At 44.9% G+C, this 18287-nt stretch overlaps 2 protein-coding genes across 2 annotated transcripts; one reads left to right on the forward strand and one right to left on the reverse strand.

Moving 5' to 3' along the window:
* Nucleotides 1-855: 855 nt before the first annotated feature.
* On the reverse strand, nucleotides 856-9909 carry LOC144739460 (cilia- and flagella-associated protein 69-like). The gene is given in 23 exon segments (XM_078622413.1): nucleotides 856-966; nucleotides 1352-1549; nucleotides 1639-1671; nucleotides 1673-1716; nucleotides 1949-2080; nucleotides 2990-3119; nucleotides 4177-4368; nucleotides 4464-4545; nucleotides 4808-4926; nucleotides 5016-5131; nucleotides 5204-5362; nucleotides 5578-5800; nucleotides 5879-6000; nucleotides 6091-6139; nucleotides 6232-6353; nucleotides 6449-6515; nucleotides 6517-6629; nucleotides 6897-7049; nucleotides 8315-8391; nucleotides 8495-8601; nucleotides 8968-9033; nucleotides 9129-9188; nucleotides 9892-9909. Coding segments are annotated over 23 exon segments (2493 nt in total).
* Nucleotides 9910-10060: 151 nt separating this feature from the next.
* Nucleotides 10061-15915, forward strand: LOC144739461 (lysine-specific histone demethylase 2-like). Its single transcript, XM_078622414.1, is given in 28 exon segments — nucleotides 10061-10076; nucleotides 10512-10615; nucleotides 11341-11456; nucleotides 11551-11640; nucleotides 11724-11835; nucleotides 11912-12025; nucleotides 12098-12136; nucleotides 12229-12421; nucleotides 12538-12722; nucleotides 12845-12904; nucleotides 12906-13016; nucleotides 13098-13172; nucleotides 13443-13577; nucleotides 13662-13766; nucleotides 13768-13834; nucleotides 13928-14001; nucleotides 14003-14056; nucleotides 14257-14272; nucleotides 14275-14334; nucleotides 14337-14386; nucleotides 14477-14551; nucleotides 14643-14759; nucleotides 14875-15019; nucleotides 15243-15367; nucleotides 15490-15555; nucleotides 15557-15589; nucleotides 15591-15658; nucleotides 15759-15915. Coding segments are annotated over 28 exon segments (2562 nt in total).
* Nucleotides 15916-18287: the final 2372 nt, after the last annotated feature.

Consider the following 18287-nt stretch of genomic DNA (forward strand, 5'->3'; position numbering starts at 1 on the left):
TGTCGACATGAATGGAGACTACAAACCAAGTGAGCAGTGGTGGTGACCCGGTCCTGTCATGGACATGAAATTAAATAAAAGTCCCATTTTCAGTCTCTTAGCTGAAACATCCAGGTCACACTTGATGATGGATGAGTCCCAGTCACCTCCAGTTATGATTTTGCGTAAAGCTGTTGACCGTCACAGACGAGGTAAGAGGAAATGTGTGAAGCTGCATTCAGCCAGGATGTCCAGTCTTGTATCAAAACATTGCTTGGGTCGCTCTTGATGGGAGCTCGGGCTGGCGGCGTGGTCACGTTTCCGAGCATCGGTGCGCACCGTGGTCGACGCCGCAGTCCTATGAATGTTTAAACACACAGAGCCATGATAACATGAACGCTGAAAAGAAGACTGAAAGAGTGATGTTCATATTCACAGACGTGACTCTGGCTCTTAAAATGTCCGGCGTAATGACTTTCAGTGAAATGAAATGACGAAACACAGCTTCTTTAATTGCATGTACAATATTTCATAATATTTTTTTAACTTGGGTCAATTCAGCCCAAATGTTGTGGGTGAGTATTATTGTTGTTGTTGTTGACAATAATAATACCAATAATAATAATAATAATTTGGGTGATCAATAGCAAAACACACATCTTTAGTTTGCACATCTTTCCACCTCATCTGCATCGTGCCATGCCAGGACAGCTCTCCCACGATCTTCGATAACAGACAAATGTGATTCACCTCTGCAGAACGGAGTGATGCACCCTCTGGTATCTATTTGGCTCTGGACGACCCCCTTTGTCCTTTTGCTTCCTGTGTATATGTGAGAAATAACAGTCAAGTTTTTTTTTTTGTCCTAAAAGAGCCTCAGATGACTATTTGCACATTCATCGATAGAACCTTCAGCATCTCCTGCTCTGAAGTCTTGTGGTCACATGACTTTGTTATAAGCCCCTGTTGTTTCAAATGAGATTTCACCTGTGACATTGAAGAAAATAGAACACGTCATGAGATGAACAAATAATAGCAAGAGAAACCATGTCAGCAAGAGGGCCCCCTGGTGGCTGTTTGCAGTATGCGCATAAACCCTGTCTGCACCTAAAACAACAATTACAAGTCAGGTTTTTAATCATTTGAAACCTTTGAAACGGGAAATGATGTCATGATTGACAACCACTAAGAGTGAAGAAGCTGCAGATGTGAAATTGTGCAGAAGAGATGGTGAATTAGCCTGTAAGGTACAGATGTTAGCCTGTTAGCAAGTAACAGAAACAGGACCTCTCCTGCGCAGACTGACAACATGGCAGCTGTCACTGCTGTTTTAATCTCACACAGAAATTGGTCTCAACGAAACAGCCAGCACCTCAGCGTACATGACATGCTCCTCCTTGACGTCCTCCTTCTCCCCTCGCTCCAGGATGCTGGTTTGCTCTGCTGCCACCCTCCTCGCCTTGTCCTCCGTGATCCCATGAATGGTGCTCAGTGCCTCCTTGTCAGGTGTAACCGGCCTCAGACCGGCTGCCTCGAATTCCCTGCTGATCTCGTCCCACACCTCACCAACCTACGGCCACACAACGTGGGGCAACGTCTTGGGATTCCCGATCAATTTTATAACTACAATTTCCATCCAAGTATGTTTTTGTTTTTGACCTTGAAGTCCAGATATCTTCTCACAATACTCAGGGGTAACGTAATCTTTGGCTGACAATCCCAGAAGCTCCTGAGAGCCTGTAAAGAGTTTAAAACATGTTTATCACTTTCCTGTTGTGCTAATCAATGATATTTCAGAATTCATGGAAGTACTTTGACATTGTATGTGACTTTCTGTCAAAACACAATAACAGACGTATAAAAAGACAAATAAGATAAAATCGACATATGTACGTATCTAGTTTACTGCACATGAGCCACATGCTGCCAAGTTATTAAACACTTCTGAACCCGACCTTCAAAGCTGTACCTAGTTTGCAGAAGATGGAGTAAATCTTTGCCCTTGAGTTCTCTGACAACTCCAGGACTGCCGCACTCGGCACGTTTGCAGGACGCGAGGACGTTTCCTCGCAGCCGTGGCTGAGAACAGGTTTCGTGGGATCTGAGGATGGAAAAAGCAGTTTCAGCAAGCTCTTTTAATACTATATGGGAATATATCACCCACAAAGACAAAGTTCAAGTTTTATTGCATTACAACATTGCCCAGCTGGCAAAAGTGTGAATATATTGTGGGGAACTTTAAAATTAAAAGGCTTCAGCCTTGTTGAGGCGTGTGGCTTTGATGACATCATCAAATGGCATCTGGTTACTTTTGATACAGCCACTGACAAAATTCCTTCCATATTCCTTAAAAAAATCCTGAAAATTCTCCAGCTGACATCAAACATTTTCTATTTGGAAATCACGTTGTTATATGGTGTGGGGCACTTAAAACACACATTCAGCAGATTCGCAAAAACGCTTCAGCTCTGTTCATCAAAGTCTGGTACCTTTGATACAGCCTTTGACTGCGTTCCTTAAATAGGGTCAAAGCAGCAGACTGCAGAGCTGTAACCTTCATCGTATCATTGGCAGAATGGGTGTTCAGTACTCTGTCCCTGTCGGTGGGGATGGACCAGCTCAGTGAGAATCCTTCCATCCAACAAAGCAGGTGAATTGAAGCTCGTGACAGCGAGCAGCATGTCTGTGTGTGAGCAACATCGTCAGCTAAGGGAGAGCAAAGGTGAACTTTCTGGAGAGAAGGACTTGGGGTTGGAGGTGGAGGAGCCTCAACATCCGCCTGAAAGGGGACAAGAAGAGGCTGAGCACATGCTGGGCCAGGACCTGGATGCTGCACCAGCCAAGATGGAGGAGGAGAGTCAGGAGGAGAGTCAGGAGGAGAGTCAGGAGGAGACGTCCCTCTCAGGTCAGAGAATCAGAACACGTCTTCTCTCATGTTGGAGAATCAGGAGGACAGGTCCTCTCTCATGTCAGAGGGCGACGACAGTGAAAACGGAACCCACATGGTGACCGGACCCGGGGATCCACACGCTGATGTGAATGAGCTCAGACGGCAGTGGGAAGAAGAGAAGTCCAGCCTGAAGGACCTTGTCGGGAAGTTGGTCGATAGCCACAACAAAGTGCACGACCAGGTCAAAGTCCTGAGTGAAGAGAAGGAGGTGCTCCTCTCACAGCTTGAGATGAAACGCAGGAGAGTCACACCCGATCCCGCTGAAGACGTACGCCGGCTGATATCAGCACTGGAGCGGACGTACAGGGACCTGCTGCAGGAACGGCACGAGCGGAAGCAGGACAGGGCCTTTTTTCTGCGGACTTTGTGCGAAATTGAGGTGATGCAAGGCAACGCAAACGCCATCAGCGGCATCCGACCTCCGAAGCAGAGGAAAAAAAAGGCAGGGAGGTTGAGACTGGGCAGCCTCTCAAAATCCGCGCAACAGTTCTTTTCCCGCATCTTCAGATCGTCGCCACTCACAGAAAAAAAGAGACAAAATAAATTATGTTTAAGTTAAGACTTGAACTGGACCCGCGCGGTTTCCTGTCGTTCAGTGACCGAATTTGTGTTTTTGCATTTTCAGATCACACTTTGTAAACACATTGTGGAGCGAAAAAAGACGATAACCTGCTCAAAGGCCGCCTTTGATACAGCATTTTGACAGAATTCTGGCATCCTCTCACATCAGACAGCAACAGTGAAAATAATGAATTCATGAATAAGTCTGCTGATGTTCATTTCACATTTATCAAATTCTCCAATGACAGTGACCACTGGAAACATCAGTGGAGACATCAAGAGAAAACTCTTGTGTTTGACCAGAAGTAAATGATAAGGGTGATGGGCATTTAATTTAATTTAATTTAATTACTGTGTGCACTATTTATAGTGTCACATTTTAGTTTTTTCTATCTTAAATGTCTGGCACCTTCACAAAGACAAATTCTCGCTACGTACAATACATACTTGGGCAATAAAAAACGATTCTGATTTCGATAAGTAGAAAAACAGCCAGCATTTAGAGGATGAATTGTTTTCACTGCCTTTGAACATGTGGTTTGGTTTGTCACCAGTCCGCTGAGGTGAGGAGAGCTTGTGTTGTTTTGTGTCAACGTATAATGTCACAAGTAGTGCAGCACTCTTCCTGCTGAACTGAATAGAGCTAAATCCTGTAATGACCTGTGGTCAGTCAGCTGGCTACAGACCTGCGATCCCTCCATGCTGGTGCGGCAGACTCCCAGCTCCGCCTCCTCCTCCCTCCACAGCTGCAGCAGGAGACTTGGGGCTGTCTGACCACTGTCGCCTGCCCAGGTCAGGATGTAAGCGAGAGCGCTGGGATTGTCACAGAAGTCCAGCAGGGTGGCGAGAACGACGCCGTGCACACATCTGGGGCTTGACTGGGGTGCACGCAAGCACGCACACACACGCACAGAAATAAATGCTGAGCAGACAGTGTTGATTGTCATTAAGTCTATAGCACCCAGCTACTTACACTGAGAAGGTCAAGCAGGAGAGACGCACCCTCTTTAGCCAGAAAGTAGTCCTCTGTGGTGTAGCAGCCCACAATGCAGGACCTGAGGGGACACAGCCTAGATCAGGACTTGACCTATGACCCCTGACAGCTGTTTCACTCCAACATGCAACAACCTCAACAATAATAATAACAATAATTGTCATTATTGATTTGATTGCACTTTGCCGCTATCTCAGTGTCACAGGTAAAATAGTTTTTTAAAGAAAAAACAACAACTGGAAATATAATATTTTATGAGCAGTAAAATCAGGCAGTTTGATTTAAAGTTATGAAGAAATGTTGATTCATGGAGCTGGACTGACCACACACAGTCCACTGTGGACAGGATGAGCTTGTTGTGTCCCAGGCCGCTGTAAAACTTGTCGCAGCCTTTCCTGAGGAAGTGAACGGTCATCTCCACTCCCTCCGACCCAAACAGCTCCTGTGGGACAACAAAACAAGGTCAACAAATCAACAAATATATCTCAGGCTATCCGTGTCAAACTATCAGTGTCGTTACGGTTGCTGTACTTTTCTGTGCATGTCGTCCTCACACAGTGCTGAGAGGATCAGCTGAATGTCGGACTTGATCTCCACAATAGTCGCGTCCTCCTCGTCAGGATTCGCCTCCATCTGCATCAGGATCCCTGGGAGCGTCCAGCAGATCTCAGTGAGATCCTCGGCGGTGCCGCGAGGGTCTGATATCTGATGTCATTTACCCAGAAGCTGGTTGATGAAGCCTTGATCACACAGGTCCTGGTTGACTGACTCGTCACCCATAGACGTGACGGATCGCAGCACTCGGATGCAGTGCCACATCTGAGCCTTCCTGCTGCCTGTCACTGTGCTGTGGACGCTGTGGAAACCAGCGTGAGCATCTGGAACAGAGGAAGGGTGACTGACGACTTTGTGTTGAATATGTGTTGAATGGTGCTATACATCATCTATCATTATTATCCTCATAGTCCTCACCACTACTATTGTAATCCTAATAATTAGCGTTATAATGATAAATCCCAGGTTGAATTAGATTTTTTTTAAATTGTATTTTTCCGTGGCTGGGTTGAGGTAATCATGTCTGACCTTCCCCGACGCACCCAGTCAAGCAGGAGCAGCAGGCACACGTTTCCCTGACAGGACATGTACTCGTCCAACATGAGTGGAGCGATGGTCGTGAGGACAGCGAGCGCATGCAGCTGAAGCGTCTCCTGCTGTGTGGGGGACCAGCGAGCCGCACCTGACCTGCTCTCAGACGAGGTCGCAGGCGGCTTGATGAGAGTCAGAAGAGCAAGCATCACCTGTTCCTCCTTATAAAGCTACACAAGGAAATAATGTCAGAGATGTCACAGAGATTCATCAGTAAATGTGTTTTGTTTTTTTACAGGATAACTGACCTGAATTGCAGCCAAGTCCTTCGACATTAAAATCAGCAGATTCAAAAGCAGCTGCTTCATCCTCAGGTCCAGGGTGTTGTACTTCAGCTTCAGATTGTTGACCAAAGGGTTCTGACTCTTCACTGAAACACAGTGAATAAAAAGTTGTTATTATGTGCCACTCAGTTCAATTCAAATCTTCACAAAGGGGTTAAAATAAAGGGTTTCCTTACATTCTGGAAAAGTGGTGACAACCAGCAGGTTTTTAGCAAATAAGCTCTCCTAAAAAAGCACGATGTAAAGGGAACGTTTAAAACATCTGACAATATCATCGTGGAATATTATCATATCATTCATTAGTAATTAGTACGTACAATGAGAAGAGATTTGGGATTTTCTGCGACGAGAGACGTGATCACGAGAAGATCGTTTCTGAGCTGGAGGTCACAATGTCGCAAACTGCACAGCAGCTGGTGAAAAAACGCCTCTTTCAGAGATCTACAGCACAAACACAGAGTGACAAATATTTCCTTCGGGGGATGGAAGACGTTTTAATTTTTGACTGTGCATCGATTCTCATGCTTGCACATACAGGGACACACTCGATGCTGCTCAGCTGAGCAGTGACCTCGTCCTTGCTGCCTCTCTCCAGAAGGTTTCCAGAGGATTTCGGTGGAGCGGAACAGGACCTGGCCGGACGAGTCGGGATCGTTCATGTGGAGACAGATCATCTCTGCTCCCCGTGCACTCAGTATTAAAGCACAATTGATATCTGTGTTGTCAATTAAAAAGCAGATTAAGGGGAAACATTAATGGTTAAAAAAAGACAACCATTTGACCCGCTGACATTGACACAAGGACACTTAAAATCTGTGTTTTGATTGTCCGTCTGATTGTTATTTGGTAATGAGGTGATTTTAGTTCTTGAGAGGGGGCTACTTTATCTAATGAAGGAGGTCGTGCGTTGGATTGACGTGCCTGACCGATGACGTGCCAGCCTCTGCTCTCTCTATGAACTGGAATCAAAACAGCTACTAACCGGAGGAGCTGGAGAGGATCTGAAGTGTGTGCAGGAGCTGCAGCTTGATGGCGGGCTGATTCCTCACAACGGCCATGGACAGGAGCAGCGTCTGGGCCAGGTCGCTGTGCTCCAGCAGCTGGAGCCTGTAGCCTGGAGATGTTGGCCAGAGCCCTGCAGGAAGAGAGAGGAAAAATACTGTACAGTCTAAATGTAATGATTCAAAACGTGGATTTGAAGAAACGAACAATAAAAAGCAACAAAAATATAGAAATAATAAATATCTGTCTCTGTTATGATGTGATGAATAAGAAGATTTGCATAGACGCCCTTTTCTTTAGACAAAGCGTCAAAACATGATGCAGTATGCTCATCATCTGGCTAAACAGCTAAACTTGGTGCATGATGAGGTGCATCATCTGTCAATATCGAAACGGACAATTTGAAGAAGGGCACCATTGTTTTTTTTTTGTTTCCTGGTCCAGACATGCTCATTGCTAAGTTTGTTAGCACCATTTGTATCACATAGTCCATAATTTTGGCGATTAGCTGTTATTAGCTTAAACCAAATTCTCATGTACAAACATGAATCAATTGTAGAATGGATCTTTTTGGTGTTTTTTTTGTCAGTGGCACTTTGCTTCTGCTTTTCTTTCTGACAATGTGTGAAATTATTAACTTCCTGTGACATTATGTGCATTGCCCTTGTTACAAAACTGTGACAGGCCAGGTATCAGCCAAAGTGACCGTATCACTAAGACTCACAGACATGACAGAAAAGAAAAGAAAAGAAAAGAAAAGAAAAGAAAAGAAAAGAAAGAAAAGAAAAAAGAGAGAAAAAGAGAGTCTCACTTAGTAAAAGTCTAGAAAATCGGTAGTCAGAGTTGAGAGTCCGAGGCTTTGGTTTGGCGGGACAGTCCCTACCATCGAGCAGCTGTTTTGGACCCACGGAGCTGTAGAATGATTTCACAGATTCGACTAACTGCTGCCGCACTTCAGCATCTGGACACCCTCATCAAACACCCTGGCAATGGGGGAAAGACACATCTGTCAAATGGTTCAAAACATATTCTGTGTAAACCAATGGGGGTTCAACTTCAAACTGATCTGAACAGACTAACGCTTATATGACACAATCCAAACCAGTAGGGGGCAGCATATCACCAATGGGGTGTCCAGCCTTATTGGAGGAAAGAAGGAAAACTCTTAATACACCTGTATTTTGATTATGGATTGAACTGATGAGAATGCTCATATCGGCCACAGAGTTTCCTCCATGACATTCACTTCCATCGCCTCCAGAGAAGGTTAGCTCAGGTAAAAGTAACTTGGGATTCTCTGAGTATGAGCTCAGCTGGACTCGCCATAGCTGAAAGGAACAACATGTTTGTACGAGATGAGACAGACTAGTTAGGTGCTAGTCCCTTTAATAACCGTACCCATGTGAGACAGGAAGCATGTGACATCCTGAGCATACTTCAGCTCATCAGACGCTCTCTCCTTCAGGAAGGGAAGCCTGAGATGGAAGCAGATCAGTGCTGTGACGTTCACACGGGTGTCACAAGAGAAGAAAATGAAAACACAATAACTAGCTGACAATAAATGTGATTCATACCCACATAATCTTTAGCGCCTCACACAAAATGGACGCATACTCAGGATGATCCTTCACTTTCTCAGCACAGATGTTGAATATTTTAGCAATGTGCGTCAGCTCCTTCAACAACTGGGGGTAGTTTAGGAGGTTTTGCTGAAGTGTCTTTGCGCATGAAGAGACAAATGAGGTGAAACATGATTGTGATAAGTCAGGTAATTTCCGAGCAGAGAAAATGCTGACAGACACAGCGCTCCAGCTGTAAATTGGAGTCATGGGAATCATGTGTTGCTGTGTGTTCAGCGTGCATGAGAGCAAATCTATTTTCATCGTCATACACCGGGGACAGTGACGGGGAACATACGACAGTCAGCCGCAGTATATGACACCTTGATGTCATATACTGAGGAGGAGAAGGGGTTCTTGAAGAAGTCAGGTATGATTAGCTGATTATGATCAGATTACTGAACAAGAGTAGATCCAGCAGAAAAAGGATACAAAGCCATTTTGGTTCCTCTTTAGGAGTTTCTTCAGTACAAATATGTGCCTCTCCTTCAAATCTGTCTGTTCCAGAAATATACAGCATGACGATTACACAGAGCAGAACTTGAAAACTGAACAAATGCAGTAATAAAAAACTTGGCGACATTCACACTTACTGTCAAGGGATCTTGAAGAAGATGAATCACCCTCGTGAGTTCAAGACTTTTAACACAAGCCTGTTGAGAAAATACAGCTGAAGTTTACAGGTATGAAGGGACACACATCGGTTGTCGTGACTTCTTCAGCTGTAATACTAGACTGTCAGTGGGAGTATTATCCCATTACACTATAATAGTATGACATTCATTCTAAAATTATGCATTAATAATGATGTATTATATTGTCATCATATTATAGTATTTTATATTAATATATTATATGATGGATATTGTGCATTTTTATTCAAAAAACAAATGAGAACATTCTCGTACATAACGAACCGAGTGGATTGTGTCGATCGTCAGTATGTGTGTGTGTGTGTGTGTGTGTGTGTGTAAACTGATATTTACCTCCTGAAGAGAATACTGCTTCCTGTCCGATGCTTTTGGTCTGATCACAGGTATGTCCGGTTTCCTTCTGTGAACAACTCTGCCCAGATCCATCTCACGACTCACGCCAGCAAACATTGCCATTCATGTTAAGTTCGATTAACTGTTTTGAAGACGTTAGAAATGACGTACGCAGTGTTAAATACTGCACTTAGATTAACTATCAAAACGTACGAGTTTCTAATTCGACTTGACCTTGGCTTTGCTGTCCCCATACAACTCCATCAATCCTCCTCCGTCGCCTCTCTCGGCTTTGACGGTTTGTTTGACCGCGTACTCCAGTTACCATGGTTACAGCGTAGTACGGCGAGCAGCGGAGTTCAAATCTAACCTGGACCCAAACGCCCATTTCCTCTTTAAAACCGGAAGTACTATTCTACCAACAACAGCGCCTGTATTTCCAACCACAACAATAAAGTGGAAGCGAATCCACCAATAGAAACGGACACAGGACGAATCTAAACGTCTATCAAACGCGCGGTTCAACTCCGCGGTGTGCCATGTTGTCGGACGCAGGTTAGTCTCCATCGCTAGCTGCTAGCTACATGCTAAACGTGACAGATGGTTTAAAGAGCTTACTGCTGTTGGAACTGTGTCGTACTGTATCTCGTGTTTACCTGCTACGTCACCAGGTGTTATTTATTCGCTGGTTTGTGAGTGTTTCCTGTAGAGGAGACACTTTTCGGCCAGCACGTTGTGTGTCAGACCGATCCATTGGTGACAACAAAGGCCCCTGTTAGATCAAGATGTGTCCCCCCTCCCCCGGTCAGTTGATGTTACCTGGCTTCAGCACCTCAGAGGTCACAGCAGGGTGAGGGATGGGGCTGGGTGCACGTGGAAGTGAAGGCGGTAGAGATTAACACACAACACCCCCGTCTGAACCGAGCTGCATTGTCCTCCTGTTGCTGGTATGCCTCTGATTTGTCCTTTGTTCTGGTCACTGATGGTTAGATTACTCTGGGAATGCCTCCGGTGCTCGGCGAGCCAGAAAAAGGAGTTCTGGAGAGTCACCTGGGGATGGCCAGACTCTACGCACCTCTGGAAGGCAGATCAATGTCAGGGTGAAGCGCACCAATAACCCCCCACCTGGACAGGTAAACTGCTCCTGTCCTAGTGTGTCCTAGTACTGGTCACAAACAATTCTTTCCAATGAATGACTCTTTTGAGTGAATGAACTGTACTATATCACTTACTGAAAAGATTTGTTCATTTTACAGTTCAGCAGAGTGAACTGCTGGTGAAGAACCTGATTCGTTTGGTCTCTATGAAACTCTGTGAAACTGTATTTGAACACTAAGAGATCGACATTCTTAATTACATTACCGGGCAACGCACGATCGAAATAACATTACAGTTCATAATGAATGATTTTGTGAATGAATCTCTTGAAGGAATCTTTTTACTGAATGGATTCGTGTGATTCAGTACACCTAAAAAAACTGTTTTGCCCATCGCTATTCTGGCTGCTGAACCATCACATGGATTTGCATGCATTTGTGCTCTTCTTCCTCTGAAGTTGCCCCCCCCCCCCCCCCCCCCACTCCAAACTTCATGGGATCCCCCCTGGTTCCATACCAGGACCCGTTACTTTTTGAAGGTAGACAGGTAGCAATATGAATGTTTATGTGTTAAATCAAGGTGAAAATTATTACTGTCCATGTCTAGAGACACATTGATTTATTATTTTTAGCCTTGTTTAGCAACAAAGATAAATTCATTTGAGCTATTGTGTTTGAATTAAGTTTCTAATGACCTCGTCTTCACTGGATTCTAGAGCAAGAGAAAAGCAACAGACACAGAGGAGGAAGACGACCTATCAGAGAAGAAGTACAGGAAGTGTGAGAAGGCTGGATGCTCTGCCACGTATCCTGTGTGTTTCGCAAGTGCATCTGAAAGGTCCATATTTTGTTCTCACAGTAACACAGAAATGCAATCAAATTGCGATGGCGGGATGTTACGGTCATTAAATGATCGTTCCCCTCATTTTCAGATGTGCTAAAAATGGATATACATCTCGCTGGTATCATTTGTCATGTGGCGAGCATTTTTGCAACGAGTGCTTTGATCACTACTACCGAAGGTAAAGTACATTTCCAAAGAGCCGCTCTATAAAATAAATACAAATATAATTGGGTTTTCTTATTTTTTTTAATCTTGTGCCAGCCACAAAGATGGCTACGAGACTTTTGCTTCGTGGAAGAAAGTGTGGACCAGTAACGGGAAGAGTGAACCAAGTCTTAAAGCCTTCATGGCAGATCAGCAGCTCCCCTTCTGGGTAAGTTCTGGTGTATGTGATTGCTACGTTCTGCACCACAGACACACCACTGCTCGCTGTGACATGTTCCTCTTAGGTTCAATGCACCAAACCGGACTGTAGGAAGTGGCGTCAGCTGACAAAAGAGATCCAGCTCACTGCTTCCCTGGCAGCAACGTATCGCTGTGGCATGAAGTTCAATAACATTAAGGTAAACAGGAAGTACGCTTCATCAAGTGAACCTTTTTGATTTATGATCCTAATCCCATCTGTCAATCTGCAGAGTGAAGGACCAGACCAGTGCTCCCAACCTGAAGACTTGGTGAGCTGATGACAAGAACTCAGATCTTCTTGTTCAAACCAAAGTCTGTGACCTCGTTTCATCCCCACATGCCTGCTGCTTGTGTCCCACAGAGAGTGGCAGAGGTGTCCGACAGCTGGTGGCATTCCATGCTGATTTTGCCGCCGCTGTTCAAAGACAGCCCAGCCAGTCCTTTCCTCGCTGCGTACTATCCTGACTGTGTCGGAATGAGTCCGTCAGGCTCCACCAGCAACATGTCTCTGCCTGAGTTGAGGGCCGATCACTGCAGAGCCGTCCCCCCCCAAAGTGAGTCCCAAATGCGTTCTCAGCCTGTGAAGTTCAAGTACTGTGTATGTGAGAGACGTGTGACTGTTGGAAGAATCTCTTTTCATATTTCAATCACTGACATGTGTCTCCCTCAGTTCCAGGTCTGTGTCCGTACTTTCAGCCCTTCTACCAGCCCAACGAGTGCGGCAAGGCGCTCTGTGTGAGACCGGACATGATGGAGCTCGATGAGCTGTACGAGTTTCCAGAATTTTCCCGTGATCCCACCATGTACTTGGCTCTGCGCAACCTTATTCTGGCCACCTGGCACAAGAACTGCACGGTAAACCACAAGAACTGCACGGTAAACTCTTTCCCATGTTTACCCTTTTTTGTAAATATTTGACATAGTCTGTGTCTGTTTGGATGATTTTATGAAAATGAATTCTGACGGGCTTTCCAAAGGAGGTGCTGACCTCCCAGAAGAGTGCACTGCACATCATCGTTCGGGGCTTGGTGCGCGTGCCGCTGTGTGCAGGAGATGGACCGGGTGCTTCACTTCATGACCAGGAAGGGTCTGATTAACACGGGTGTGCTGGCAGTGAGCCGACCTCTGCTCCCAGAGAGACACCGCACCGTGAGCGTCCTCATCTTACACAGTCACACAGCAGCAGCAAACACATTTATTGACTCACCTTCTATGTCATCACGTTTGCAGAAGAATGTCATCATCATCGGCGCGGGGGCTTCAGGGCTGGCTGCTGCGCGGCAGCTGCAAAACTTTGGCACTCAGGCAAATATTCTTGGCTCAGCATCTCCTCATCAGGGGCTCATGAAAAGGACAGTTAAAGGCTCTAAAACACTAAATATCCAAGACAGGATCAATAAATATAGTCAGAAGAACATAAAAATGATAGTAATCAATCATAATGACTCATAATTTTTATTTGAAACTTGATTATTGAGGGTTTTACTGATTTTGTTGACTGCAAATACAATAGATTATCATTTGACCTTCCTATTTCCTGACCCTTAATCTGTTGGACGTACGCTGGTCTCACAGGTGGTGGTGCTTGAGGCGAGAGACCGAATCGGAGGTCGGGTGTGGGACGACACCTCTCTTGGTGTCACTGTTGGTCGAGGAGCTCAGATCGTGAATGGCTGCGTCAACAACCCCATTGCCCTCATGTGTGAACAGGTGAGAAATAGCTATGCTGAGAAGAAATAAGTCAGGAGGTTGTGTTTTTATTTTTATTTTTTAATTTCCATTCCTGTGCTGCAGATGGGCATCAAGATGCACAACTGGGAGAGCGGTGCGACCTGTTTCCAGGAGGGGGGGCAGGTGGCAGATCCAGCCATCGACAAGCGCATGGACTTTCACTTCAACCGCCATTCTGGACGTGGTGTCTGAGTGGAGGAAGGACAAGGCACAGAGCCAGGACACACCACTGGGGGGTATGGAACTCATCATCCTGTCTGCCAGAAAGCAGCTAAACTAATGGGAAAGTAGAAACACAGACTCTCATTTTTTTTTACGTGTTCATGCAGAAAAGGTCCAGGAGCTTAAAAAGAACTTTCTTCAGGAATCCGGCATCCAGTTCAGTGATCTAGAGGAAAAGGTGGCTTCAGTTTCATCTCAGCAACTTGGAGTATGCCTGTGGAAGCACTTTAAACCAGGTGATCCGCTTCTCTCACTCGAGAAATGTCGTATTTTGATGGATCAAGATTTTATAATTATTGTTAGTATATCACTTGGGGACTCGGAGAAGAGGATCAATCAACCTGACGCTTTAGTCCTTTTTTAAAAATCATGATGTAACTGTAAAAAAACCAAAAACCAAAAACACACTGACGTGTGTTTGTGTGTTTTTAATCAGGTTTCGGCAAGATCGTGGACCACAACGAATTCTTTGCCCAGTTCTCAGGAGACCACACCTTACTCACAAAGGGTTACGCTGCTTACTTCACCAACTGGCCGAGGGTCTTGACATTCGCACAAACTGCCCGGTGGGTCCAACGTTCAATTTATTTTATATATCTTATATATTGGAGATTAATCTCTTTTTTTCTTCCCCCCAATGGTTTGTGTTTTTATAGGTTCAGGCCATTGACTACTCAGGTGACGTTGTCCAAGTTACTTCCTCTAGTGGGTCCCAGTGGACAGCGAAGAAGGTATTAACTTTTTAAACTTTTAAACTTTTTTTAATGTTTAAACTTTGCAAACTTCAGCGTGAAATGTTATTCAATTGGTCTTCTCCTCCAGGTTCTTGTTACAGTCCCACTGACACTACTTCAGAGGAATGTGATCCACTTCAACCCGCCTCTTCCTGAAAGGAAACTGAAAGCGATCCACAGTCTGGGAGCAGGTATCATAGAAAAGGTAACGACTGCAGCAGCGAATCCATGTGACGTGTACTCAAACACATCAGGCGTCAATCCAACCACCTGCTGATAAAAGACTTGGCTTCTTGTGATGGCTGAAACTGTTTTTACAGATCGCCCTTCAGTTCCCGCACAGATTCTGGGACAGCAAAATACAAGGGGCGGACTACTTTGGTCACATCCCGCCGAGTCCTGACAAGAGAGGCATGTTCAGCGTCTTTTATGACCTGGAACCACAGGTGAGCTTTTTGCACATGTGTAATCCATTATATACACTACTCTTATAAAGGAGGAGGTCTGTAGGCAGAATGCTGGTTTTGTAATACAGGAGGACGTAAAGTGTGTGTGTGTGTGTGTGTGGTGTGTGTGTGTGTGTGTGTGTGTGTGTGTGTGTGTGTGTGTGTGTGTGTGTGTGTGTGTGTGTGTGTGTGTGTGTGTGTGTGTGTTGTGTGTGTGTGTGTGTGTGTGTGTGTGTGTGTAGGGGGAAGCAGGCCTGTCCTCATGTCCGTTATCACAGGTGATGCCGTATCAGCTGTGCGGGACATGGAGGACAAGGAAGTGGTGGACGAGTGCATGAAGGTGCTGCGGGAACTTTTTAAAGAACAGGTAACGCAAACAACAATAACACCAGAATGTCTGCTTCACTGCCACCAGTGAAAGTGACGCGACCTGAGAACAAGCCACTGTCTGGGTTTCCACCCACTCACGTTCCTCTCTGTGTTCACCAGGAGGTCCCGGAGCCGGTGCGTTCCTTCGTCACACACTGGAACAAAGACGTGTGGTCCCAGATGTCCCTACAGCTTCGTGAAGATGGGGGGCAGCGGCGAGGGCGTACGACATCCTGGCCGAAGACGTGCAGGGAAAACTTTTCTTCGCCGGCGAGGTAACACATTGTGTGTCTGTCATCGTCGGGTCAAACCTCTGGACACTGCACGTCCTCGGGCACACTGTTACACTCTTATTGCCACTCATTTCTAAAGCTGATTTCCGTTACCAGGCCACCCAACAGACACTTTCCTCAGACTGTGACAGGAGCCTACCTGAGCGGAGTCAGAGAGGCCAGCAAGATGTCCGCCATGAAAACGCCGCTGGTCGCTGACCGTTCACTCAAAGCACCAGCGTGGATGCAACACGTGTCGCATCAGGCCCGTTAAGGATCGCATGAGTTACCCGCACATGAAATGACGTGTCCGATCGACAAGGTGACAGCTGCTTTTCAATAGCCGAACTCTCATATTGACAGCAGGAGAAATGATCATGTTTATTTATTTCGTAAATCCAGCTGTCTGAGGTTGGACAGGATAACAGATAGAGTTACAGGGATAGACCTGTGCAGCTGTGCTCGGCTTAATAAGCGATGGTAACGCTTCTTTAATTGTCATTATATGAACTTCTGAGAGAATTTGGGAGCATTGAAAAACTCTCAGCTGGATATGATTGACTCTCCAAAGAATCCGTTATATTCCAGTGAAGTTAATTCGCTTACCAATGTTTTAACAGCTGTGATTGATTCTGTGATTAATGTGTTGGTACACACGGTGGATGAAAACAGATCTGTTGTAGGAGTACTGTGGTAGCACTTTTGATTTATGACAGTTTTATTGATTTAAAATAGTCAGAAGAAGAACTTGTGCGACAATGAATTCCCTGAAGGACTGTATGATGGGGAGACACCGGACTGTCCCCTTTAGTTTCTCAGGGATGTGACACATAACGATCATTGCGCAGATGGTTGGGAAAATCAACCAAAGGAGGAGAAGCAGATCCTCAATATTTGTCTACTTGTACTTGAGTCTGAATGTTTATTTTGAGGTCATTCAACAGCACAACAGTGTCCTTTCATTGATTTCTGCTGACTTATCACATGTTGGTCGTCATATCTCTGTCTGGATCATCCTGTCCCTGTTTGTCACACATTACAGTACTGAGTATTTATCTTGTATGTGTGTAATAACTGAGCTATCAACTGCCATAATTTCTTTTTTTGTATGTGCAAATGGCTCGTTATTTGCAAGTCGGGCGAGGTTTGCGTGTAGTGGAAACGATTGGGTGGCACGTAGGTGTCGAAAGCTCCCAAAGATAAAACAAATCAGTTTTTGAAGTAAAGACATCAAATATGTGTTATTAAATCACAAAGCAAAGTAAATGAGCGGGTTTGGTCATCTTGAGTTAAACACATATACTTTAACAACTTTATTTAGAATTATTGATACATTTCCAGAAATTCTTATTCGCGCATATTGAGCGGGAAGCGTCAGTCATTTGTAACCGTGGCGTCATCAGGGCGCGTCATCATCACTCGCCCTGACGTGACGTCATCACCAAACAAAGCGCGAATCGACCAGATGTGAGATGAAAGCTGGCGGACCGCATCCACGGCCGGGGAAAATCCGCCTGCTATTAAAACTGTTATTATGGCCTAGCTACTGGAGAAATGAGCTGAACCAGCCAGCAAACTACATCTCCGGCGACACAACGCGACTACTATTACAAAATAAACTCAGAGCCGACATACCGCTGGAACAGGAGGAGGAGGAAGACGAAGAAGAGCGTGTTGGCGCATTTTGGTTGAGGATCCTCAGATAAACTGGGTTACAAAATGGCACAGCTAATGACGTACATGACCCCACAGGTAGTTCTCCTATTTCGAACGTTCGCGGTGGATACGAACGTGTTACTTATTTGTCTCTGCGGTGTAGCTAACGTTAGCTACAGGGGACGTGGATCGGGTGGGAAAGATTGGGAGTGTTATTACGTTGTAATAACGAGGCGTAACATTGATTCACATTAAAACAGCATCTCTGTCTAAATGGATTCATCTATGGGTCTATTTTTTCCCCATTTTGCTCTCCTTATACTATATCTAAAAAGCAGTACAGCAGCAGTTCCTCGTTACCAGAAAGTTGTAACGTTTAACGCTTCTGATCCTCTTATAAGTATTAAATCGTTGTTGTCGTGTTAAAAATAAATAAATGAAAGTACACAAATTCTATGAATTCATATGATTTGTCTGGATATTACCAAGCATATGTGATACCAGTCAGATAAAATGATGAGAATTTGCTGTTGTTACACATTTAATAATTTGACTCGGTACTATGAAGAGATGCTTTGATGTAATTATATCCTGGAATTTTTCGACATTTCAGAGAATGTATGTTCTTATAACTTGGTTATTAATGAGTAAAAATGTGATGAATACTGGAGATCCTTTCTTTGTGATCAGCTTGTTTCTGTCCTGTCAGGTAAGGACGACTCCAGCTCTGATGACTTTGTACCTCTTTCAAAGCTCCTGCAGAGGCAACCCAACAAGAAAACGGCCCGGAAAAACACACACAGCTCCAACACAAACTCAGAAAAGACAAACATGGTGAGGGTCAATGGAGAGACACAATCCTGTATAATCCAAGCAACATTTTGATGCCTTTGCAGGTTCTGATGCGTCTTCAGATGATGAGCCGCTGATAAAGTTAAAAACAGCTTCTGCACCTGCTGAGAAGCCAGAGAAAACCACATCATCCAGATC

This window comes from Lampetra planeri, unplaced genomic scaffold (assembly GCF_965212315.1).
Source record: "Lampetra planeri unplaced genomic scaffold, kcLamPlan1.2.h2 scaffold_1508, whole genome shotgun sequence".
NCBI lineage: Eukaryota > Metazoa > Chordata > Hyperoartia > Petromyzontiformes > Petromyzontidae > Lampetra > Lampetra planeri.